We start from the raw sequence: 26,662 nt of genomic DNA on the forward strand, positions 1-26,662 counted from the left end.
TTGATGTGGTCCACTATGTTGTAGACTAGTATTGTTATCCGCAAAGTTTCGTGCAATTGGAGGTTTTTGCTTCATTTTTATGTAACTTTTTAGTGTAGCATGTGCATCATGTGCAGAATATCAAAGCCTTGTGTGTCACAATTTTATTTATTTATTTTGAAGATTTTGTTTTATGTGTTTCAAAATTTAAAAGTGGAAAATAACATTTTTTTTCTAAATTTGCCTCCTCTCATACCAAATGAGAAAAAGTGACTTACTCTTTCTCTTTATTTTGTTTCTCCTTGTTTATCTTTCAAATCAAACATAACCTCACTAACAAATAATTCCTAAGACTTCTTGTTAAGCACTATTTTAGTTACTACAAAAATTATGTCTTTTATAAGGGTATTAATATAATTCTAGTGTAAGCAGAACATAAAGAGAATTACTTTAGTTCACAAAAGTAGTGTGGACATTAAATTGTAGTTAGGGGCAGTCTTAAGATTGTAATTGTCTATGTAACAACCAAATTGTGGTTAACAAATAAGAAAAACCATGTTTCTTGTTTTTTTTATCTTTTATTGTCTTGTCTTACAAAAGCTCGAGCACAAGCTCCACTTAGCCTATTGTCTTCTTCTATAAAGAAACCCTTTATGTTAGGGACTTTAGAGCGTTTGTAACTGTTCAGAGCAACTATTGAAGACTTACAGTTTTATGTTTATTTATGTATTTTATATTACTTTTTACCCTATCTTTAAGGGTATGAACACATTTTGTAATTAAATTTTTATTATAAATAAGAAATTAGGGGAAGAGTTCAACCATTGATAAAGGCTCCCTCTTTTTGTTTCAAGAAGAATTATCTCCTCTCTCCCTCTTACCTTTCATGCTAAACTCTCTGTCTCTCTCTCTCTTTCTCTTCTCATTCAATATCTCTCTTTTCCTATTGTTCTGTATTCTTCCCCTAACCTATGCTCTTTCAACCTCTATCCCAATGTTAGACCAATGATAAAATCATACTGATCTCCATTATTTTTATGAGAACAAAATGCTAGCTTGAAAGTGTGCTACCGGTGTTATTAGTTTATGTTAGACACATGCTTTCCATCACAAATTAAAGTGGTCTATGATAAAAACTCAAGACTAGAAGATAATCAATCAAGTTGCTAAGCAAAACCCAAAGCAAATCTCATTGAACAATGTTGCTATGAAGAAACACTTACACAAAGAAGAAGTTTGAAGCTTTGGAGACCTAGAGTCCAAGCGTAATAAAAAATCTAAAAAACTTTAGCCATGTAAGATAATAGCTAGCCAATTTTCAATTCTTAAGTAGAAATACATTATGGAGCATTAAGATATTCATATATCCAAAATCACACTAAAAATCATCATATTCATATTATAGAAAGATTTTGGAATATAACATAAGTTTCCACTACATATAAACATCAATTAAAAGTTGAATCTTATGCTTTTGTATCATATTGATATTTGAATTCAAGAAAAAACAATAAGACATGTAATATTTTCTAAAAATATATTTTTTCAACTTTAAATCCCTTGTAAATGGCCTAAATCATGCTAATAACTCAATAGAATATACTGCAAAGCAACATGATCGATCAACCTTCGTAGCAGAATCATCATAATAAATGTAAATACCTCTCCAACGTCAAAGAGATGGCAAATGAGGTAATTAAAAAGTCTACTCTTAAAGGATGACACAACGGTGTAATTAAAGAAAATGATGTATGTCTATTTATGTATTTTTTTTTCAAAGCTTGTAGCCCTAAGGGCATTGTAATCATTGTGAACCCCCTTAAAATAACTATAAATAGAGGCTCAACGCATTGGGTAGATCATTAAGTCTCTCCCCTTTCTCTCAAATGCGTCCCTAGCTTTCTCTCTTCTCCCAAGCTCTCTCTCTCTCTCTCTCTCTCTCTCTCTCTCCATCTCTCTAGTTCTCTCTTCCCTTTACCTCTCTTCTTCTTTCTCCCTCTTCTTCCTCTCCTTTCTCACCACCTTGGTCGAGGACCTTGTCATGGGATCCTAAATCTAACATGGTATCAGAGTAGTGGATTTAGGATCCCAACATTAAGATGGCGATTAAGATTACAAAACTTCATGTAAAGTTCTTTTGAAGAAGCAAGGATTAGGCTGCGCCAAAGATAAGTTTTTCATCCTTGATATTTTTTTCTCCAATATCATTGGCACCGAGGCTTTAATCTATCAAAGTTGAGCAAGGGATGATGATTCTTGTTTAATCTGGATAGAAAGCTTGAAAGTTGCATCTCTTATTTCAGTGGTTACTCTTTCATGACTTTTTTATATTCGATTTGAAAAATCTGCTTCAATTGATCAAGCTTTGTTATGCTGTTGTTTTTGTGCATGAAAAGTTGATTTGGTAGCTTGAAAAATATATGTGAACAAGCTTTTATGATTAACATAATCAAAGCTCATTGATCTAGTGTGTTTTTGAGTTGTTGATTTTGTTATATGTTGCTCATCCATCAAGAACTCGATTTGCTAAAAAAGAAGGTTGTTGAGACCTTCAAAGGTTGATATCATTTTTTTGTATCATGATTCGATAGAACATTATCTTATCTCAAAGGAAATATGTGCACAATTTTCTTGAAGAAATAGGAACTCTTGGTACTTTAATGGATCCGAATGTGAAATTTTGTGAGGGGTTTGGTAATGAGGTAGTTCTATACAGATCAGTTAGTACAAATATCTTGGATTTATTAGTTGGAAAATGGGGTTTTTAATTTTGCTAAGTTATTTTAGGATGGGTCTCAGACCCAACTTCATACGGTACCAAAGCAAGTACTTATACATGAGCCTCCACCCAAACTGCCAGCATATAGGCTACAAAAAAAAGGGTTGCACATGACGGAGAGTGTTAAGAATGGTCCCAAATAGATTTGTAAGTACAAATATCATGGGTTTATTTTTGTCTCGCGGTTAGATTTAGACTAAGTTTGTCTAGCCAAGCGGAATATCTACCTCGTGCGGCCAAGTTCTTCCCAAGAACTAGTCAGCCTCCTTGTGCCTCGGATCTTCCAACTAACCTCCACACTAGATGTTGCAAGACAAAAAGGACAACTAAAAGACCAGATATGGAAGAGAAAAGCCAACTCTGTATTGAAAAGATAATGTTACAAAGGGTGGCCAAACACTTTTGAAGGCCAAAAGCTAAAAACTCTTTTTATACACTTGAAGAGCAAAGAATGCTAAGAATCTCCCGAATATTTTTCAATGGGAGAGGCCCCTCTATTTATATCCTCCTCCCCTGGCCTTTAGAAGGCCCTAGAAATACTCAGAAACTAACCAACCAGCAAGTGTCGGCGCATTCGCCGCGCATATATCCGTCTCGTGCAGTCGCTACTGCATCGCGTGTGATGCGCGTGAAGGGTCTTCCGCATGTCGCATCACATGTTGAGGTTGCTGAGCGTTGTTTGCATAGGGCCACGTGCACCTCTGCCTCTATCGTGCGCACGCGTTCTATTTTTGAGCGTGTTCCAACAATGCATTCTGGTGTCGTGTGCTATATGGGTGCCAATACCATTTTGCCCTTTTCTCCATCAAAAGGCGTAGCAGAATCCGTCTTTTTGCTTAAGGCATCTGCAGCAGCATAGGCTTTCCCCGCCTTGTACATCATCTCAAAGTCAAACTCGGCCAAGAAAACTTGTCACTGAGCTTGCTTTGGGCTGAGGTTGCTAGCATGGAAGTATTGTTCCACTTGCAATAGAAAATTATCTATGACTTTCGCGTTTCTCTTTCAATTGAAAGACTTTGGCTCAGGCACCTCTATCTTGGCATTCCCGTAGGTATTGGCTCCCCTCGCAAGAGCACGCTCATGGAGAGAAAACCATGCACACAATGCATTCATCCTTGCGCTCCTCTCTTGCACAGGTTCCTTGAGATCAACACGCATCACAGCTAGTGAAACCCTCACGTCTTCTTCCAAGTCATAGAGCCATTTCGGGATTGGATATCTTTCTTCCAATGCTTGCCTAATGCCCTCCTCGACTTGTCTGGACAAAAGATCCTCCGAAGTCACCTGGAGGCTCATAAGACCAGAAAGACGATCTTCAATGGAAAGAAATCGGTTTTCGAAGTCACTTATCGATTGTCTTGCTCTTGAAGCATCTTCCCCACTTGTTGAAGCCATAGATTGCAACGAACGCTCTGATACCAGTTATCACATGGTTAGATTTAGACTAAGTTCGTCTAGCCAAGCGAAATATCTACCTTGTGCGGCCTAGCTCTTCCCAAGAACTAGTTAGCCTCCTTGTGCCTCAGATCCTCCAACCAACCTCCACACTAGATATTGCAAGACAAAAAGGACAACGGAAAGACCAAAGATATGGAAGAGAAAAGCCAAGTTTGTATTGAGAAGATAATGTTACAAATGGTGGCCAAACACTCTTGAAGGCCACAGGCTAAAAACTCTCTCTATACACTTGAAGAGCAAAGAATGCTAAGAATCTCTCGAATGTTTTTCAATGGGAGAAGCCCCTCTATTTATATCCTCCTCTCCTGGCCTTTATAAGGCCCTAGAAATACTCAGAAACCAACCAACTTTCGTCCCTGGCCCTTAGAAATCTCTAAAGACTCCCAAAAGCATGCTAGTTCCTAAAAGTTTGAATTCTGGCGTCCTGGTCGCACGTGCACCTCAGGATGCGCCTGGGCGCAACACTGCTTCGTGCGCCTCTGGATGCGCCTGGAGTCCTGGTCGTGCGCAACCCCATTTTGACCCGCTTGCTTGCCTGTTCGTCGGGCTACTGAGGTCGTTGCGCATCTTGCTGCTTGGTCATCCGTCTGGAAAGCTCAAGTATGTCTTCTTCCTCTGTAGTTGCTGTCGAGCCGGCTATATGCATGTGCCCCTCTAGGCTGTGCCATTGCACTTGGCCGTTGCTGGTGTTGCTGTGCACTGGACTTGCACAGTCTTTTGCCTTGGTGTGGCCAAACAACAAGGCACCAAAGGACACAAACGAGGGCATCTACCTTATGGCGGTGGGAGTATGAGACGAGGGTGGCCAAACACTCTTGAAGGCCAAAGGCTAAAAACTCTCTTTATACACTTGAAGAGCAAACAATGTTAAGAATCTCCCGAATGCTTTACAATGGGAGAGGCCCCTCTATTTATATCCTCCTCCTCTGGCCTTTAGAAGGCCCTAGAAATACTCAAAAACCAACCAACTTCCGTCCATGGCCCTTAGAAATCTCTAAAGACGCCCAGAAACTCGCTAGTTCCTGAAAGTTCGAATTCTGGCGTCGGAGGTGCCTTGGTCGCGCACACACCTGGAGTCCTGGTCGCGTGGGCGCCTTTGAATGTGCAGCCCTGCTTCTTGCGCCTGGGCACAACCCCGTTTCTCGCGGGAGTCCTGGTCAGGCGCGTGCCTGCGCCTGTAGTCTTGGTCGCGCGCAACTTCATTTCAACCCACTTGCGTGCCTGCTGGCCACGACCCCATTTTGACCCGCTTGCGCGCCTGTTGGCTAGGCTGCTGGGGTCGTTGCGCGTCTTGCTGCTTGGCCATCTGTCTGACAAGCTCAAGTATGTCTTCTTCCTCAGCAGTTGTTGCCGAGCCGACCATATGTGTGCGCCCCTCTAGGCTGTGCCATTGCACTTGGTCGTCGCTGCTATTGTTGTGCATTGGACTTGCACAGTCTTTGGCCTTGGTGTCTGGCCACACCATGGCTTCATCATCCGTCTCATACTCCCATCGCCATAAGGCAGACGCCCTCGTCTGCGTCCCCTGGCGATAGTCAGCCACCTCCTTTTCAAACTGCCACAACTCAGCAGCGTCTTGCCATGTTGCCTCACTTTTCGGTTGACCCTGCCACTTGACCAAGTATTGTGTCCTCCAGGGCTTGCCCCTTTGGCGCTCCTCTCGGTCTGCAATAATATACTCTACTTTGTTTACAAAAGTAGTTGATACATCCATTGGAGCTCTTGGGTCAACTATTCTATCCGGGTCCGGTCTTCAAAATAAGGTTTAAGGTTTGATACATGAAAAATATTGTGGAACTTAAACCTTTTCGGTAGCTGCAATTTGTAGGCGAGGTTGCCCACAAGTTCAATGATAGGAAAGGGCCCTTCATATTTCTTGAAAAGATCTTTGTTCTTGATTCTTAGGTGACGAAATTGTTCAGGTCTGAGTTTGAGAAGGACATGGTCACTTACATTGAAAGAAGACGCCTTCCTCATCAAATCAGCATGTTTCATCATCTTTTTAGCTGCCTTATGCAATAAGACCCGTGCCAGCTCCGTTTTCTCTTTCCACCTCTTCGCCAGTTGATGAGCTGCTAGACTTTTCCGTGAAGTGTCTAGAATGAGACCCATGGGAGCCAAAGGATGTCGTCCTGTCACCAACTTGAAAGGATTGTGCCCGGTTGATTTTGATTTCTGCAAATTGTATGATAATTGGGCCACGTCTAACAAGTCTGGCCAGTTTTTTTGATTTGCTGCAACAAAATGGCATAAATATTGTTCTAACAAAGCATTTACCCGCTCTGTTTGGCCATCACTTTGAGGATGAAAACTAGTGGAAAAATTTAGAGATGTTCCCAATAGTTTGAATAACTCGGTCCAGAATTTCCCTGTGAATCTGGGGTCACGATCATTGATGATCGTTGTGAGCAAGCCTCAGTGCTTCACCACATGTGTCATGAATGCTCTAGCTGCTTCGTCTGTTGTACAATCACTTGGCACTGCTACGAATGTACCATACTTCGTAAATCTGACTACCACCACCATGATAAACGCCAACCCATCTTTCTTACGTAATCCAGAGATGAAGTCCATTGAAACAGACTCCCACGACCGCTTTGGAATAGGTAAGGGCTGTAGCAAACCCTTAGGCTTGAGTTGTTCAATCTTATCTTGTTGACAGATAAGACACATGTGCACAAACTCCTCCACATCGTTCTCCATGTCCGACCAATTAAACTGACTAAACAGCAAGGTCAACATCCTTCTTTGACCTGGATGTCCTGCCCACAAGGTATCATGGCTTTCCCTCAAGAGGTCACACCGTAGGTTATCTTATTTTGGCACATAAAGTCGATTACCTTTAGTTTTGAGCAATCTATCGTTAAGCCAAAATCTTCTCATCTCGCCCAAGGTTGCAACTTACACTTATAAGTGATTTAACGTGTAGTATTAGAATATATTAATATCCTAATTAATGAAAAACTATATTATATTATTTAATTATTATATTTTATTATAAATTAAAACAATAATTACGTGTGACTAGAATAAATTATACAAAATTATTAAAAAAATAAAAAATAACATAAGAGAATATAATAAATAAACCTAATGGTTTAATTAATTATATAAATTGGATAATTAACCAATTAATGATTACAGTTTATTATAAATTAATATACTAGTTACGTGTGACTAGAATAAATTATTTAAAATAAAAAAATGTTAAAAATAACATAAGTGAATATAATAAATTAATTAATTATTTTGTAATAACATAAGATATAGTTTAACATTAGAAATCACTATTTTAATACAAAATAAAAAATAAAAAAATAAAAAAATAAATTTATCAATAACATAATATATATTTTACATATTATTAATTAATAATATATTTAAAAAATGAAAAAATAATGGTTTAATTAATTGGATAATTAAACCAATTATGACGATGGTTTAATTTTTCCTAACTTAGGAAAAATTAAACATCGTCTTCGTCTTCCTCAGCGGCGGGCCAGCGGGCAACAGCTACAGAGGCGATGCTCCGACGGTATGCCGAGAGGGAGAAAAGAGGGAGGCTAAGAGAGAAGAGAAGTCGGGAGGCCGAGAGGCTCTGCGATAGAGAGTCGGCCTCCCGTGCTCTGCGACGAAGGTCGAGAGGGAGCAGAGAGAGCAAAGACAAGAGGAAAAAGATGGGGCGAAAAATCGTCAGGAGAGGAAGAGGAGAATAACGAATGAGGAGAAATTTTTTCGTTTCGGGGGGGGGGAAGAAGCAAGGAAAGTTGATAATTCACAAAATAGGTAGGAATCAACTTTTCCCCATTTTTGCCTGAGCGAATGAAACGGTATAATCTCACTTCAATTCAATTATTTTTTTTATGAACTAGGTAATGCAGGGGAATTCATTCCACTTCATTGTGGACCCCCCCCCCCCCCCCCCCCCCCAAACGAAAAATTTCTGAGATTCAACTTTACAAGACTCACTTTTAATACAAATTTGTGTTGCCAAACGCTTAGAAGTCTCACTCTCTCCCACAGAAAACCGAGAGTCAAAACATTGTCCAAAAACCCTTCAGGTAATTCTCTTTCTCATGATTGGAAGGGGAGAATTCTGATTTTCTTCTGCTCTCTGAAGCTCCTTCTCCGGCCCACATCTTGCTTCCAGATGAAGGGAAAGCAGTTCATATAAACTTCTCATGACTAATGTGGCTACGTACGCATGCAATTGGCAGTTTAAACCAAGACATTGTTGCGAGAAGAAATTTTTCTGAAGAATGCAAAGACCATCTACAACTCAAACGGGTTTTCGACCACCTGAAGCTGGTTCTGGAGATGTTCTTCCAGAAAAAAACCAAGTAATTCGACAACCACAACCAAACCAGAAATAAGAAAAAGAACTGTTCTTGGTTGTCCGGTGAATGTAGACGACACAAAGCCAAAGAATTCTTTTGAACAATCAGCGCAACTATGACCAGGTTCCATTCGTGTCTAATCTATGACTAAGAAAGATGCTGCAATGTTACCATATTAGCTTGTATAAGTTTGGTTCGTCTTTCTCAACCCTTCATCCTGTAGAATATACAAATGATACAGAAGGGCCTATTCTTGCAACAGTTTCGACCTTGGATAATTGTTTTGAGCTTAATATTTTATCAGGAATGATCATGAGCTTCGTGGCGAGTAGGTCTGGCAATCTGTGATAAAGATGAGTGTCTTCCATGTCATTAGACAACTATGACCAATGACAGGGATTCGGAACACCCAAAGCCAAGGCTCGAGTAATCAAGATTACATAATCTTCTGTTTAATAGGAAAAAGATAGAATTCTGAATGAGTGATCTATGGAGAGGAACTTGGACGTTGGCAATCCTTGTCGTTTTTCCTCGTTGGCTCATGACATGGAAGATGCTTATCTTTATCAATGATCTTATGGCTGTCTCGTGAATTACAATAAACTATATCACCTTAAGTTTCTCGTAGTGAAGGTCAGCTCGTGCTTGCACGAGTCATTGTTTATCCCTTCGCTGCAGAGAAGAACAAGGTAAAATCAACAAAGAAACTGCTAACTAAGCATGTATACACATATATGCCGCTTATAACTTCAGCTTGGTTGTAAGACAAATCCTTAATTCTTCCTGTCGGACTTCCTGAGGCTGAGTGCATTTTCCATAACTCTTTTCTGAAAAGGCTCCTTTCCTCAAGATGAAAATCATTCTCATCACAGGTAGCTCACTTATCCAGGCACAGAGGGACATTAAAATAACCAGATAAAGAGGGAAATACAATAGAAAAGTATTAAAATGAAATGAGAGAAAGTTCAAACAATTGAAGCTACAAAAGTCTTTCGACCAATACCAAGAATTAGAAGTGAAATGTACCTCTTCATGTTTTGCTAGTCTTTAATATAAGCTGGATTGGAGAGCTCATTTTATCATTATTATTGTATATTATTATGTGTTTATGCTTGTAAAAAACTCAAGGAAGATTAGAGCAGAAGAAAAAATTGCCTCGGAGCTTAGTTTTCTTGTGTTGCCCCCCATTTGCCATATAATTTTTTTTTCACCTTGGTATCAACATTTAAGTAATAACACAATATGTGAAGTTGCTTCTGATTTATCAAGTGAAATTTTTTAAAGAAAACTTTAACTTTCTCTTGGCATAAATGCCAAAAGTTTTATCAGATGGAAACAGAGAGTAAGTGCTGAGAATCATTACAAATTACAAATAGAGCAGTGGAGGCTGTTCAAGAAGTAAAATCTATGAAGCACTATCTACATACAAGCTTGACACTCGAAAGGAAAGTTTACAGGGCTCTAACCATAGTGCAAACTTGATGCAGGATCAGAAATATGTTATGATCACTAATTGGAAAATGCTTTTCAAATTTGGCTAATCAGTTTTCAGATACCGACTGTAGCCGACACATTATGTAATCTTTCTCTTGAGCATATTGTAATTCAAATAAGGTAACACATATCTAGGGGCAGACCCCATCTTCTTGTTTAACAGACTTACATAATCCAGATACTGTTGTGACTCCATTAGTAGACATAATATAAAAAATTAAAGAGTCATTGATCAAAGCTGTCTTGGCAGGGAGACTCTATCAATGGATACTTTGCTTAAGTGGAAAGAAAGATGACAGCAAGAAGATGAAAAATATGAGATAAATGTTTTAATCTGAGCATCAATTTCTCTAGTTGAGAACTTTTCTTTCTTATGACAATTTGTCATAAATTACCATGTATACTAATGTTCCACAAACTGTAATGCATAACTTTGCTGAAAATAACTAAAGATTGTGATTTTTCAGATACAGTAATAGCTCTAAATCTTAGAACTCAAAAGAGAATCCCTAGAATATTACACTCATAACCATTGATCATTCGAGGCCATTTAGATGTGTTGAGTTAGATACGCTGAAAACATACAGAGGATCATGTAGATCGTTTCCTGTTGCTTAGCTTGCTTTAAACCTTAGCTGTTATTCTCGCGTGGAGCTCTTGTCAGAAACTATCTTTAATTGCAAGACTCGTTTAGTTTGTGGACAAAAGCTTTGAACAAAACTGGAGGAAACACACAGGCAGTAGTATCAAATTACGAAACATGCTCGATCATTAGCAGAAAATGAAGTAAAGGTGAAAACAATTGATATATAGAATTGAAGAGCTAGTCTCATCAATTGGGTTGTTCGGGTAAAACGGAAAATGAACATCAGTAGCTGTTGAAGCATCAATAATAAATTTTCGACATCAAATGTTACTGAGAAAGATCACCATAGAACGGGAAAGAAGGAAAAGAAGAAAGAAAGAAAGAACACTTTCAAGTTGGTTACTTCTTCAAGTTCTCCTCACCAAGAGCATTACGGAAGTAGTCGAAAGGATATGGAAAGGATGAAAACTTGCCATGTTCAGTACTATTGCTTCCTACTTCTTGCATAATTTCTTTCCTCCATAGAAGAGGAACTGACTTAGGAAACAAGGACATGATGCAGGACATAGAGAGAGAAGGAGAGAGAAGGAGAGAGAAGGAGAGAGGAGAGAGAGTCTCTGGAACCCTGACCAAACCCTAGTGGCGTGATTCTCCGACCGAAAGTGATGCACAGCAGTTACCTCGAAGTAGCGGACGAGCAGATTGTGTCAGTCAGTTTCTGCTGCAGTTGGCTTAAATCCAGTTCTTTGTTATGGACCTGCACATAATTAGTTGAGAAAACTCCACATCAAGCCCAGACGTGGTTGAAGCCACAGAGAAGCAGCAGGCAGTGAAGCGAGGTGTAAAAGCAGTACCTCAGACTGGATAGTGTAGACGACAAAGTGGTTGACTGTGGTAGAGACACAGCTTACAACATCAAGGCCGGCTTCAAGGAGCAAAGCAATGACCCTGGAGAGAGGAGCCTCTTCCCTAGAGAGAGTGCTGACCAATACCTCAATTCCGATCCAACACGGTCGAACGATCACATTCGTGGATCTCCCCTCCAGAGAAGAGGACCCATAACCCGAGGATCCAGATACAATCCTTCTTAACCCGTCTCTCTTCTCCGCTAGCTCCTGTATCTTCTTCTGCTGGTGCTTTATATAGTTAGCGGCTTCGTTCATGTGATCGGATATGGACCTCTTTCCCTATATTCCATAAAAAACCTAATAAAACACTAAAATAACTGTTGAAATTAATCAACACAAGGAAAAGAAAGAACGCGAGCGGAGTATTCACCTTGAGATACTCTATGGGAAGGAGAGTTCGAAGAGACGCATAAAGCATAGCCATCTCATGGCGTCGCTGGCGTTCGACATCCCGGTGGATAATCTTCTTTTTCTTAGAATTTTTTTGGTCATCTTGTACATCATCATCATTGGAGGAAGGTGCAGAAGCCAGCTTTCGTCGCGGGCCTGATTGCAGCTTCAAGGAAGAGGGAGCAACGAGCATGCCCGGGGTTATTTGCTGCTGCTGCTGCTGTTGCTGCTGCGGTGGTGGTCGGGAAATGGGATTTTGATAACACAGCTCATCACCTTGCTGGAAATGAAAGGCGTGGCCGATGTAATTCATGCTTTCCAGTGGTACAGGAAGATCTTCTCCCCAACAAAAGATCTCGGGAGTCAAGATTCCCTCTCTATAATCCCCTCTCTTTGTTTCTCAGTGAATTTACAAGGTAAGATGAAGGACCTCACGGCTCGGTCTTTGTTTTCTGAAAAAGGAAAAATAATGTTTGATCATAAAGAGAGAGAGAGAGAGAGAGAGAGAGAGAGAGAGAGAGGCGCCGCAGTACCAACAGTATCGAGAAGAAGATCGGAGCTTACAATATTTTATGGCAACACCGACCGCGTTTGAACTGGGAGAGATTGTGGGCTTTAAAGAAATGGGAGTAAACAAGTCGTTTTTGCTTATGACACCAGTACAATTTTTTTAAGAAAAACTCAACCCCATTATTAAAGGGAGAGAGATATAAAAGTGAAGACGTATACGGGATGCGTACAAATGCTTATACAATTTTTTTTTGCCTTTGTTTTAAACGCAGACAATCTTCTCATATCGTGATCCAATATATAAAAGAAAAGTGGATATGAGATTTTGGAACCAAATTTTTAATTAGGGCCTGGGTTCATAAACAGTAGGACCCCAAGCGGAATTTCGGTGCCACTTCGGGTTCCTATTGCTCTAAATCTTGATCAGAATCGTGAGACTTTCTTTGGGAAAAGCCGAAAGCATCTAATTTGATTTCTTTAAGTGTTCATGAGCTTTTAACGAAAGCTCTATCGTTTAATTTCCTGATCTTTATATGGGAATAAAGGGCTACTCTTGAGTTGGGCTCTGGGGAATGCGCCTGCAGTTCAGATTTGAGCCACATTAACTGAACCTTCCAACACTTAAGTAGCAGGAAAAGAAAACGAACTGGTTGGACCCCAAGATATTAGCTATGTATAATCAATGGTTGGAGCAAGTCATCTGGTCCGGCTATAAAGCAACACGCTCAGTCATCTGGCAAATTTTAAAAGCCACAGTGGGGATATTGCAAGTACGCTAAAACGTCAGTTCATCTCGTGAATGAAGGGCATTTGGCTTCCATGATGAGAATACTTTGTTTTTATTTCTTTTTTAGCAGTAGTGTAAATTGAACTGTTCTATATGTCTAGACTCTAGAATACTACTCTTCTGGCTTTTACTTCTCTTGGCAAAACCTAGACCTTACAAGAATACTTATATATTCTTTGGTTGAATGATTTCATCATCAGAGAAGAGCTATTATTCAAAACATGCAGTAGACACAGGTTCAGTAGTTCAAGTAATGGGATTTCTTCATTAATTGGGTGGGAGCTCAAAAAACAGGCAAGAAAGAACGACTGCTGGCTTACAGGTTTTTTAACATGTAGAGAGAATGCCAGTAGAAAACTCTTAATCTATAACCAAAACCCTTCATTATACTAATTGATTTTCATATCTTTAAGTAGGTTTATATAGTGCAAAATGGGATTACTTGTTCTTACTGAGTTTGTGTCCTTGGCCAGCATGAGCAGGCGATGGCAGGAAAAAAATTTCCGTTAATCTTTCATAAAGCAAACATTTGTTTAGCTATAAATCACCAAACCTCATTGATTTAAATCAACTTTAGCAGAAATTTTAATAATCTTTGGGTGGAAAGCATGCAACACATGTACTAACCCGGTTTTACAAGTTAAGGATGACTTCTCCCTCACATCTATGTTACCAACAGTGAATAGGAAACATAAATGTCCAGTTGAAATTGACGCTAAACAAACAAGAAGAACACAATGATGTAGTGATCACCAAGAACTGGGTGTTCACACTCTTTTGCATTGCAAAAAGAGTTGTGCTTTCCCCATCTATTAAGCAGCATCCAATGGCATAATCACACTTGACATATCAAACTGTTCTCTGAATGATTAATGATCACTGGCCACTTTTCATGTGTATCACACTCTGAAAATTGAAATTGTTCAAAGCATGCAGCATCTACATTTGATGTGATTATAATCATGTTGTCGGAAGTTTCATCGTAAAAACCCAAAAAAAGACCGATACATTCGTCACCCTTGAGCAGTAGGAAATATGGGATTAATGAGCCAGTCTGTTAAGCTCAAGTGTGATGGAGTAATGGCTGCGTATAACAAGTTAACAGCACAGGAACAGAACCACCCAACTTGCTTTAATTTGTTGCAATTGAAAATTTTGCATGCAATTCGCAAGCTGAGTGCTGATGCTTTATTTATTTATTTTTTTTGTTGAAGACATGAAAGTTACTTCTGGGACTCAACCAGCACGTCTTACAAAACCTATACAGGTTAGTATCAGCTTAATGGAGAGGACATAATTCTATTCTATCGTATTGAGCAGTTGCCAAACTAAAAGGATAAAAAGGAGTTTATTCTGAAGAAGAAAAGGATAAAAAGAGTTTCTTCTTTTGATTCCTGGTTTCGGCATGTCACAAATGGTTTTCTCTTTCACTTTCAAAACTTAAAATATTTCAGTTTTGGGGTTTTTTTATTTAAGTTGCAATTTTGAAGAAAAAAAATCGTCACCCATGATTTTGATTTAAGTTATTTTCTATTGTTTGATAGCATAAAATCATTGAAAAAAAAGAAGAAAATAAGAGTTTTGTTAATAAAATTTCTCTCACAAAATGATGGAATTTGGGAAGAAAATAAAAGAAATAGAAACTTGAGAGAAAATTTAGATATATTACTAATTTTATTTTTTTTCTTTTTTTTTCTCATTTTCCATTGGCATTCAAACAAGAGAAAAAACAAAACCCTCGTTTCTTCTCTTTTCTTTTCCCTTTCTCTTTATCTTATCTTCCTTTTCTTTTCTCTCCACTTTCTGTGTTCCAAACGCAGCCTATGATCTTGAGTTTTCTATCAAATAAACGGAAAAAGGACCTACACCATCAGCATAATATAATTGTGACACATACATTGTTTCTTTGTAAAAAGAAAAGAAAAAAAAATAACTTAAATGTTGCGTAGACGCAACAAGATTTGTTGTGATTGAGCGTGTCGATGAAAACAAATCGAAATTGTAATTTAAAGCATCACCCACACTCACTAACACTTCCATTAATATTACCAAAAATATTTATCTAATTTATAGTTCACTTTCGTTGATACCATCAACCTGTCCAAAATATGACACTAAATCATCATTCACTCTCAAAGATATCCCACCTGATCACTCACAACATTTCCAGCACAACCACTATAGAAAGTAAAGAATTTTCTTAGCATACCAGAAACTTAGGTGAGAAACTAGCAAGCTCAAGTAAAGACCACGAGCCTCACACTTGAACATATTTATATACCGTTAGATATATAGATTCAGTGATGCTGAATGCTTGCACCTGTATTTGTATTACTTGTACATATCTATGGTGGTGAAGCAATAATCTTGGGGGTTGTGATGGACGATGAAATCCAAAAAATCTGCCTAATGGACAGAAAAATTATCTATCCATTGTAATCAATCTACGTGCTCTAGAGGATTCACTAGATTCCTGTGTTGGATGCCTCTCAATATCTTATGTGATACATTGATGGCTCACTTCCATCACCAATGGAGTTCATTGATGATAACACGGACTCTTTCATCATTATCTAACATTTCAAGAATGGAATCTGTATGATCAACTCTTTATCAATTGGCTCAATAAGGATTTGAGCTAATTCCTTTTTCAATATCTTATGTTTTACCATTTTGGACGAAGACAAAGAATTTTGGCTTTTGCACGGCTTAAACGCTCCATATGAGTCATTTGTGACAATTATACTTGTAAGGCCCCCCCCCTCCCTTCTTATGGCGAGGTACTTCCAATGCTTCAGAGCCATGACCTGCGTCTCATGGAGATGATTGGTCACCCATTCTCCTCCATGCTTTAGAGTCGTGACCTGCATGTCATGATGACAAAGACCAATTGTTTCAGAAAGGCTCCACACAACAATGACAACGATAAAAATGGGAATTACTAACCCAACCAGCAGAGTAATCCACATTTGAACTATAATAAATCTCCTTCCAACTACAATCCACCCTCACCTCTCCTTCTAAACAGAAGAAGCTGTCCTCCAATTCAGATTCCACCTCTACTCATTGTCAAATTTGCCATAAGGTCAACCATATTGCTGAGGTGATTTGGCATTATTTCAACCACTACTACCAATCTGAAAGCATTTCTGCTCCATTAGCCAATCTATCTATTGCTAACACAAAAGAAGTCTCCAATGATCTCCAAGTAAAGCAACCCAAGTATGTTCATTCAACTTTCTCCTTACAAAGGAAATAAAAAAGTGTGTTATTAAAAAAAAAAAGGTTCTCTTGATTCTAAGGTTCAAAAAAGACCACAATTATTTAATGAAGTTTTACCCTAACTATTTTCACACGAAGGACAATCTGATTGGAATAATTCGAGCGAACGGGACTATGTTTAATGATCTCAATATTTTTCGACAAGATGAAATAGTACTTGACTTTATCCTCTTTTTGGTAACGCCAAATGGGACACTCATAATCTGCTGTTATTTCCACTTCAGTTTGCCATAATTTGCTTCCTAAATTCCGTATGTCTTAGTTGCCAAATGGCAAAACAATATAAATTAGCATTTGATAGATCTATTAATAAGGCATCAAGGGCATTAGAGACTATACATTTTGATTTATGGGGACTAGCTCCTCATGTTTCTAGGGTTAATTTTCAATATTATATCATCTTAGCAGATGATTATAATTGTTTTTTTGAGGATTTATTAACTTAAGTCTGAACACAAATCTTTTGGCACATTTGTTAAGTTTAAGTAAATGGTAGAAAATTAGATTTTATGCAAAAAAGTATTTCACTCTGACTGGGATGGTGAGTATATGTCATCATTATATAATGTTTATTTAGAACAACATTATCTTCTTTGTTGTGCTTTCTATGAGAAAAATAGAGCTACAAAATGGAAACATAGACATATTGTGGAATCTAGTTTAGCCATGTTATTTGATGGTAAAGGATAAATGACTTTTGGGTAGAAGCTTTTACTACCACGGTATATCTCTTCAATCATCCCCCAACATAGATATTATAAGGTAATCTCCTTCCTCTATGCTTTATAATTCTTCTCCTATTTGTTTACATATTAGGACTATTGAATTTCTGGAAAAGAGAAATGTTTCACAGACTTGTTGTAATTTGAGTACAATGAGTATCTATTAACAAAAGAATAAAAAAGTATAATCCAATTACAATTAAACTATCCTTGTCCCAGTTACACTAAAGTCTAATACTTAAAGATAAGTCCCAGAACAATTAAATAACTAAACATAAATAGAAGACAAATATAATTAAAACACATTTAACTGAGACTCTTCCATGATACCTCTTCCTATGAGACTCCTGTAAGACTCCACCATATTAATTATGGCTCTGTGAGACTTCTCGTTGTGAGAGTCATAGAAGACTTTTCCATACTTGCTCTTCAATACTCCCCCTTAAGCTTGGAGTTTATAACTTCAACTTGCAATGAAAAAGATTCTTGCTCTTTAATTTTCATTGGCTAAGCTTGCAATGAAAAAGATTCTTGTTCTTTAATTTTTCACAGAGACAAAGTTTTCATCTTTTGTTCTCCCATTTTCTTGAATATTTTGGTCACATAAAAATTACCACAACATGTGGAACAAAATCCCTCTTTCTTGTACTTCTTCTTCTACTTCTCCCCCTTAAGCAGGGATAAAAAGGACATAAAGACCCAACTTAGAAAAAAATACAATATGGGAGAAGAAAACCACTCACTTTCGTACAACAAAGCTCCATACATCAATCAAAATGGTCATAACATGAAATACACTCCGCACAATTTTTAAGGCGAAAAAATGGCCAAACTTTAGGGCACAATAAAGAGACTACTCATTTTTTAAGGGTAGCTCAAAACATAAATCTCCTCTTGGGTGAAGAACAAAAGACTTGACTCGAGCTGGATGTTGGACATATTTTTATACTTTTTAGGTAGTAGCTCTAGATCAAGATGATAAACTAAATAAATACTAGCTAGAAAAAAATAACTTTAACCCGAAGGAGGCAATTATGCAAGACACATAGTCCAAATGAATCTAGAATGTGATCTTCTTCTTTCTTTAGAAAAATAGGGGAGACTGTAACAGTAGAAGTATAAATATAACAAACAAGTTGGACCAATTATGACCCAAAAGAAATTTTCAAGGGGTGAGCATAATTTATGAAGATGACATTGTGGAATACACAACCAAGTAACAAAAAAGTTTAAAATTGAAAACAATATCCAATTAGGATATTACATACCTTGAACGAGCGCATCATGGAGTGATTATGTCTAACCAAAACTTTCTAGTTAGAAGTGAAATTTTCAATAAATTAGGACCTAGGATAAAAGGAAACTCAATTCACATCAATACATGGAGAAGTAATTGGAGGAAAAATAGGAAAATAAGAGATTTTTGGCTAACTCACCTTTGGTACTTCAGATACTAATATCTCCAAAAATATAGCTCAAAATCATAGAATGATTGTTGCTCAAGAAACTACACTTAAAGAGCTTTAGTGTGATACCCAATTTGAGAAGAAAACATTCATTCTTAAATTGTTTATGACCACTTGATTTGCTACATTCTGTAGTGTGTGCCTTGTTGACTCTCTCCTCACATATAGATCAAATACACATGAAAGTTGCTCGTTTTGAAACTAGACTTCGACGTCCTTTATTCAAGTATAATATTTCTTCATGAAATATACTTTTTTGAGATAAAGAATCTGGTATATTTTGGATCACAATCTTACTGAATTGAATATCTCCATCTAGGAAACTCAGTTTGAGATTTGATTTGATAGGTTAGAAAATAGACTTACAGAAATTTCATTTGAAATATAAAGACTCATTCTTGATGACATAAAATAGCTCAAAATTGAAGGTCACTACTACTCCTCGAACGTCTCTTACTGACTAACCTTTGCTACTTCAAATATTGATTTATTTTTTTTATAAAAAACTCCAATTACCAAAATTATTTTTGAGTTGGAAAGTAGATTCAAAGATATTTCCTTAAATATAGGATTTTTAATATGAAAACTTCATTATGGAGGTGAAAATTCCAAGAAAACAATGGGTATTGGATCACATTATGTCTGTGGGATTGACTGAGTCAACTCACAGAACCCGCTCTAATACCCTATTGAATTTATGAAAAAAAATATATTTGGCCTACTTATTGTAATTTGAGTACAATGAGTCTCTTTTTATAATAGAGGAAACAAGTAGAATCCAATTACAATTAAACTACCCTTGTACCAGTTACATCCAAAGTCTAACACTTAAAAGATAAGTCCTAGAACAATTAAGAAACTAAACATAAATAAAAGAGTAACGTAACTAAAATAACTTTAACTAAGGCTATTCTGTGACACCTCCTCCTATGAGACTCCTATAAAACTCCACCATATTAATTCTAGCTTTGTGATACTTCTTGCAATGATAGTCATATAAGACTTTTTTATACTTTCTCTTGAACACTTCTGGATCTATTTGTTTTCCATGTTTACATGCTCACTACAAAAATAAATTCTCCCCGCACTCTCTAACTTATGTTTTTATGGGTTTCCATGATGAATATAAAGGTAAAAAATGTTATTGCCCGTCTCTAAATAAAATGTTTAGTACTCATCATGTGTATTTTGACAAGTCTTCTTTTTCCTAGGCTACTTTGGCACAATTTAAGTTCCCACCCTCCATGATTAAAATAAGTGAGCTTTCCTTTGGATGCAAACATACCCTCGGTGACACATCTTTTTGATCCCCCCAACCCTAGCTTCTCATGACTTCTTTATCCCTAATCCCTTCACCTGGTCTTCCTAGCCCTATCCCTTCAACATCCTCGCCCTTGGAGTCTTCATTTGACCTTTTTGCACCCTCACCTCTCTCTAACTTGTTTGAAATAGTTTTACCCCTATACTCACCACCAAACACTTCCTTGCTTTCCCAACCCACAAAAACTCATTCTATGATGACCGGGGCAAAGAGCAAGATTTCTGCTTTAGCTCCACAAGTTCCCATGGTAAAAAAGAATTTTGAACCAACATCTGATAAAAAAAAATAGTTACATTTCTCATTAGCACACAACCATGCAAGAGGAATACAATGCCCTAATAAAAAATAATCATGAATCGGATCTTTGCCGCAAACTACTTGACATGTATGTTGTTGGTTTTAAAAACAAAGTATCATGTAGATGATAGTATTCATAAGTTTAAGGCAAGTCTAGTGGCCTAGGTCATTGCCAACTTCTTAGAGTTGATCATAGCCAAATGTTTCATCCCCTTGTTAGGGCCCAAATGATTCAAGTTGTATTTCCTTTGCTCTCTTTTGTAATTGGCCTTGACATTTTGATGTTAACAATGTGTTTTGAGGCAGACAAAGCTCATTGACTTCTCTAAGTACCCAAATTTTGATGATTTTACTATTTAGTGTGAACAAGTTGACTTCAAGTTGAATATGTAATAAAAGGGGTTGTTCCACGTCACAGGAGTCAAGTACAAATGAAAAATGAAGCCTACTATATTGAAAACTTCAATTTCAACTACTCCAAAAAACAAGAGTTATGCCCAAGGTGCACATGCTATTGTAGCTGATGACAAATAGAAAAGGCAACAAAATAAATTTGAAAAGTCGCTACATGCCATGATTGGAAAAAAAAGTGGCATATAACACATAAACATATAGAGGCAATCACTTTCTCATGGAGTTGAGCACACAAGCGATAAGCCAAGCTCTTAAAATGTAATTTTAAACCCAAACTTCATTTGAATCACAATAATGAGTCGACCCCTTAGAGAAGGAATTGATCCCATACCATACAATCACCTGCAAGAAATAAGGAGTCTAACCTAAGTTACAATATATTTTGAATTAATTAAGGAGCTGACCACTGTAGGAAGAATTTTTATATTGGACTTGGACTACATCAAATGATTTCAACCCAGACTAAAGCTATTAAAAAAAAGGATTTGGCTCTTTGAAAAAATGAGTTGAACCCTTTAGGAAATAAAAGTTATGAGATTTGAGTGAGATAGAGGATTCAACCCTCAAACGGGCCATTGGAGCACAAAAGATTCAACCCCAAATCAAAGGATTCGACTCCAACCTAATAAAATAAAATTTTAATATATTCAATTTAATAGATAAAATTTTAACTTTGGCTATAGTCTTCAATTTATGTAAGTGAACATCAAAATGACAGGAAACACTAGTAAAATTTATTAAGTAACTTCCATAACTTTTGCATTATTTTCATTGATTTTTATAAGAGGTAGGAACAAGCCTATCTTTTTGCAACCATTAGTTTTTTTTTTTTTTAACTTGGATTTTGTTCTATAAATTCCCAAGTTATTTCTATCTTTAACATCAACTTCATCCATGAAAATTTTAACTTCTCTTTGGAATTTTTGGAAAAGATAAATAATTCGTTGACTTGATTATAATAGAGTACAATGGGTCCTATTTATAATAGAGAAAATAAGTAGAATCAAATTATAATTAAACTATCCTTGTCCCAGTTACATGCAAAGGCAAATACTAAAAGATAAGTCCAAGAACATCTAAACAAATCTAAACAACTTAATATAAATAGAATACTAATATAACTAAAACACCTTGAAATTGAACCATTTCTGTGAGACATCCTTCCCATGAGACTTCTCTTAGACTCTACCATATTAATTTTGGTTTCATGAGACTTTTTTTTTTGTGAGAGACATGCAAGACTCTTTCATACATGTTCTTCAATAGTCCCCCTCAAGTTAGTGTTTGTAACTTCAGGTTGCAGTGAAACTAATTCTTGCTCTTTATGAAAAAGTTCTTCATATTGTAATCCTCCCGACGTAGATATTCTAGTAACATAAAATTTTATTACCACAACACGTAGAATTCTTCACGGTAAATTGTACTTATTCTTCTCAAATGATAGCAACACTCGCACTTCAATTGGAAGGAGGCGCAACCACTGCATGCAAAAATTCTTACACGTATAAATGATTTGAAGAAGATGTGCATCAAATCAATAGAGTAATGAAAGTGATCAAGCTTGGTTCAACTTGTAGAATCCTTCACACTTCTTCTATTCTCCCTCTCAAGTTGGGAAGTATCAACAATGATGCAACTTGAAACAAAAAAATAACTATAATAATTATCTATTCCATTAGGGTGTCCTAAGGATAAGTATTAAATTGGACACAAACTCCCCAAAATTAAACAATATGGATGATAAAAAGAAGTCAAAACCAACCTCTTAGTATCTCGAACAAAAAAATTATAATAATCACTAAAATGGGTAATGCCTATCACTCAAAGGATAGTGATAAAGGCCACCTTAAGGGTACCAGTAAAAAAGTCTTAATGGACTTAAAAATAATTAATATATAAAAAAAGAAATCATCTGAAACAACACACCAAGAGGTTGGCCCCAAAGGGTAAATAAGAGTCAACAAAAAGTGATAGGAGCAAGGTAACCAAGTTAAAGGGCTCCAATGATTGAAGTTTGGGCACTAGAGTACGACTGCAGCTCAAAGCTCAAACTTTCAAATGTACGACTAAAAGCTTCTTCAAGAAAGACAAGTAACAAAAGAAACGAAGAGAGATGAAACCAAAAAGAAACCAAAGTCTACCTAGAGAGACAAAAGCTACAGCCAAGCAACAAAAAGACAAAAATTCGGATTTGAATTTTAATTGGAACCTTGTACTGTATGAAAGAACGAAAATAATAGGGGAACTCTTCATCCCAGATTTCGTGCAATTTGTAGGCTCTTTTATCTTCCCAGGCTGAAAAAATTAGTAAAGAAAACCATGAACAACTAAAGATTCCCCAAACCTGATTACTTCCCTGTGAATAAAAAACTGAACTTGTTTCAAAATAGCACCTGCTATAAAATGTATAACAAATTCTAAGAGAGCTCATTGATGGACATACTGGAACTGGAAAAAAGACACCTCTTTCAATAGATGGGTTTGTGATAGAGGGGTCATAGAGAAATGCTTGAGAGAACTGGGGCAAATAAAAAATAAAAAGATTGAGATAAGGAAATAAGTAATAATAGAATAAATTAAACTAAAAACTTATTAGAAGAGAGAAACATATTATCTTTGCATGTTCTAATACCATGTTGAATTTATGGAAAAGATAAATAACTCATTAACATGATTATAATTGAGTGCAATGAACTTCTATATATAGTAAAGGAAACAAGTAGAATCAGATTAAAATTAAACTATTTTTGTCCCAATTACACACGAAGTCAAACACTAAAAGATAAGTCTTACAATAATAGAATAGTGAACATATATAAAATATCAACATAATTGAAATCCCTTTAAACTGAACTTCTTTTGTGAGACCCCCTTTCCATCAGACTCTTCTTAGACTCTATCATATTAATTATAGCTCTGTGAGATTTCTTGTTATCAGAGTCATGTAAGACTATTTCATACTTGTTCTTCAAAAGCTTCTCAATCACATTCAAGTGGTTTTAAAGGGTATGAGTAAGCCTTTGGTTTTGAAATCAAAACTTCTGTTCTGATTAGCATAAATTGATTTTGGTTTTTTATCTACTACAATGTGGCTAATCAAACTGATAGTTTCATGAAGAAATTTTGGTGTAACTCTTTTATTGCTTTCAATTGTGTATTTTCCCTTTAAAGAGATACTTAGTGACCACATTGTAAAGCAAGAAATCATTATTGTTGTAATTCATAAATCCCTTTCAGGTCTGTATTTCTACATAGAACTATTGACCATAAGTCTCAAAGTGTTTGAACAAGTGGTGTAAATGAACCTGAAAGGTTAAAAGTTGTAGATGTCATTTGTCTTTTCATAGTCAATTTTTTATTATAGGGTAAGAGTTCCCTCGGAGTGGAGTCGCAATCTAAAATAGTGATTGTGAACCACTATAAAATTTTAGAGTAGTAGATGTATTTTTGTATGAGTTTTGTCGAATTGTAATAAATCTTAGTAAACCTATTCACCTTGCCTTTCTTGGTTTACTTGAATAAAACCTTTTTAAGTGGTATCAGAGTCAATATCTCTACAAGTTTGGTCAAATATTTAGGTAGAGTATAAAATATCCAAAAATGTTTTCAACACATCAACTCAAGCTTCCACCACATGTATGTCAGTTACTAAGCCTCCATTACGTGATGGAGCTAACTATTCTCAATGGAAGTATAAAATGAAGCACTACCTTCTAGGTTACGAATTTGATCTATGGAAATCACAACCCAAGGTTCTTATACTCCCAAAAAATAGGATGGAGAAAAGGAAGTAGAAAAATAAAGTTTCTCTCAACCATATAGTCTTGTAATTGCTCTTATGTTTACTTAGTGCCATTGGATATTCAAAGAGTAATAGAAGTTGTTAGGTCTAAAGAAGTACAGGATAAAATTGAGGTGACCCATGAAGGGACAATTAAGTTAAAATTGCTTAAAATCAACATACTCATAAATGAGTATGAAAACTTTATGTTGAATTTATGGAAAAGATAAATACTTCATTGCTTTTTTTTGTAAGCAGAGTACATGAACCTCTATTTATAATAGAGGAAGTAGTAGAGTCCAATTACAATTAAACTACCTTTGTCCCAATTACACCCAAACTCTAACATTTAAATATAAGTCCTAGCATAATTAAATAACTCAATATAAATAGAAGACTAACATGACTAAAACACATTTAAACTGAAACTCTTCTATGAGACCTGCTTCTATAATAATTCTGGCTCTGTAAGACTTCTTATTGTGTAAGACTCATCATGCTACCTCACATGATCATGGTGGATCTCACCTGTTCGAATGATCATGGTGGGTCTATATCTTATGGGCTTGGGCCATCTTCCAACACTATTGAATATGTGGGCTTTCCTTGGTCGTGTGGGCTTGAGCCCATCTTCCAACACTTCAAAATGAAGGCAGAAGAACTGTAGAAAAAATGAGTGAGAGATTCAATGACATCTTAACCAAGCTAGCCTTGTTGGAAACTACCTTCGTTGATAAACAAAAAATGGAAAAAAAAAGGAATGGATGCCAAAAGTAATAGCTATAAATGAAAAAAAGGGAAATAAAACCAATTACTCTTGATGAGGTCATAGGTAATTTCCTCACCTACGAAATGATTCTAAGAGAATTTGAAAAGGAAGATATAAAAATAAAGTAAATATCAAATGCTCTTATTGTTAATGAATCTAATGAGTCTAAATGTCAAACTGAATTGAATTATGAAATAGCTTTGTTTGTCAAAATTTTCAAAAAATGAAGACAAACAAGTTAGAAAGACAACAACAAATGCTTCAAGTGTTGAAGCAAAAAATCTCTTCATTGTTGATTGTCAAGTGAAGAAAAGGAAGCAAAGTTGTCAAAAAAGAAGGCATTGAGAGTTGAAAAGTGGGATAAAACACTCTCAAGTTTTGACAATGAAGCCTAAAAGGAAGAAGTTGCCAACTCAGCCCCCATGGCATTGGAAGAAGAGGTAGACTCTGAAGTAGAAAATGACGAGTAGTGTTGATAAACTTAATGAAAAACTTTGGATATTTTTATTCAAAAACAGAAAATTAGCTAAGCCATGCAATTGAGAAAAACATAAAAAAAATAAACATAAATACCATGTACAAATAAGTAGTTTCTAAGCTAGACAAGCATAAGGAGTTGTGATGCTTGTGTATGTAGAAGAGATTGAGTTGTTAAAAACTAAATATACATCTTTATAAAAAAAAAGAGATCGTTTGATATCTGATTTTGAAAAAACTCATTTAATCATGATAAGTTGGATACATTAATTCAAACTCAAAGAATTTCATATGATAAAAGAGTAGGCTATGATTAAAATACTAGTCTAGGAAACTTGAAAGACTACTTTGTTAAGCCTAACATAGTTGAAGTTTTCTATATTCCAAAAGATCAACCTAGCACCCCAGTCACACAAAAAGTCAACAAGGTGTTTAGCAAGGATGAAATAGGTAAAGGGAAAGAACCTATTTTCTCAACACAAAAAATACATGTTGTTACATGTTTTTATTGTGGTAAGAAAGGGCATGCCAACATTGATTATTGGTATAAAGAAAAATGGTACAAGACCAACATATTTGTCAAAAGAAAAAGGCCAAGTTGTGTGGACCCATTCAAAGGGAACCACACCAATAGAGCATATTTGTGAATGGAGGTCAAAGGACAAGAAATATGTCACAAAGGCCAAGAAAGAGGAGGAACAGGGTTCCTCGACAATAGATGTTCAAGACACAACTTGAGACAAGAACTTGTTCATACATCTAGGCCACAAGGAAGGAGGAAATGTGAAAGGCACAACACATGGATTGGAACCATAGGTATGTAACCCCATCCTACTATGGATAATGTTTTATTTGTAGAAGGTCTTATTGAAACTTAGGATTCCATGATGTATAATCACAGTAGA

General features: G+C 36.4%; 1 protein-coding gene across 1 annotated transcript; it reads right to left on the minus strand.

The window, feature by feature from the left end:
• Positions 1–11,197: 11,197 nt before the first annotated feature.
• Positions 11,198–12,266, minus strand: LOC137935548 (transcription factor bHLH118-like). The gene is made up of 3 exons (XM_068780202.1): positions 11,912–12,266; positions 11,488–11,820; positions 11,198–11,390 (listed from the first exon to the last, which is right to left on the minus strand). Exons 1-3 carry the CDS (start codon positions 12,242–12,244, stop codon positions 11,310–11,312), a joined length of 747 nt encoding a protein of 248 aa, XP_068636303.1. The 5' UTR covers positions 12,245–12,266; the 3' UTR covers positions 11,198–11,309.
• Positions 12,267–26,662: the final 14,396 nt, after the last annotated feature.

This window comes from Aristolochia californica, unplaced genomic scaffold (assembly GCF_029961685.1).
Source record: "Aristolochia californica isolate CCGP_79_NKW_82.1479 unplaced genomic scaffold, dmAriCali1.0.hap1 SCAF_6, whole genome shotgun sequence".
Classification (NCBI taxonomy): domain Eukaryota; kingdom Viridiplantae; phylum Streptophyta; class Magnoliopsida; order Piperales; family Aristolochiaceae; genus Aristolochia; species Aristolochia californica.

Bases quoted from the DNA above. Each gene is read 5' to 3' on its own strand.
- LOC137935548 (XM_068780202.1), bottom strand. From the start codon at position 12,244: ATGAATTACATCGGCCACGCCTTTCATTTCCAGCAAGGTGATGAGCTG. The intron at 11,821-11,911 runs GTGAATACTCCG...TATGGAATATAG, and splicing joins TTCCCATAGAGTATCTCAAG to GGAAAGAGGTCCATATCCGA. The intron at 11,391-11,487 runs GTACTGCTTTTA...AATTATGTGCAG, and splicing joins TCTACACTATCCAGTCTGAG to GTCCATAACAAAGAACTGGA.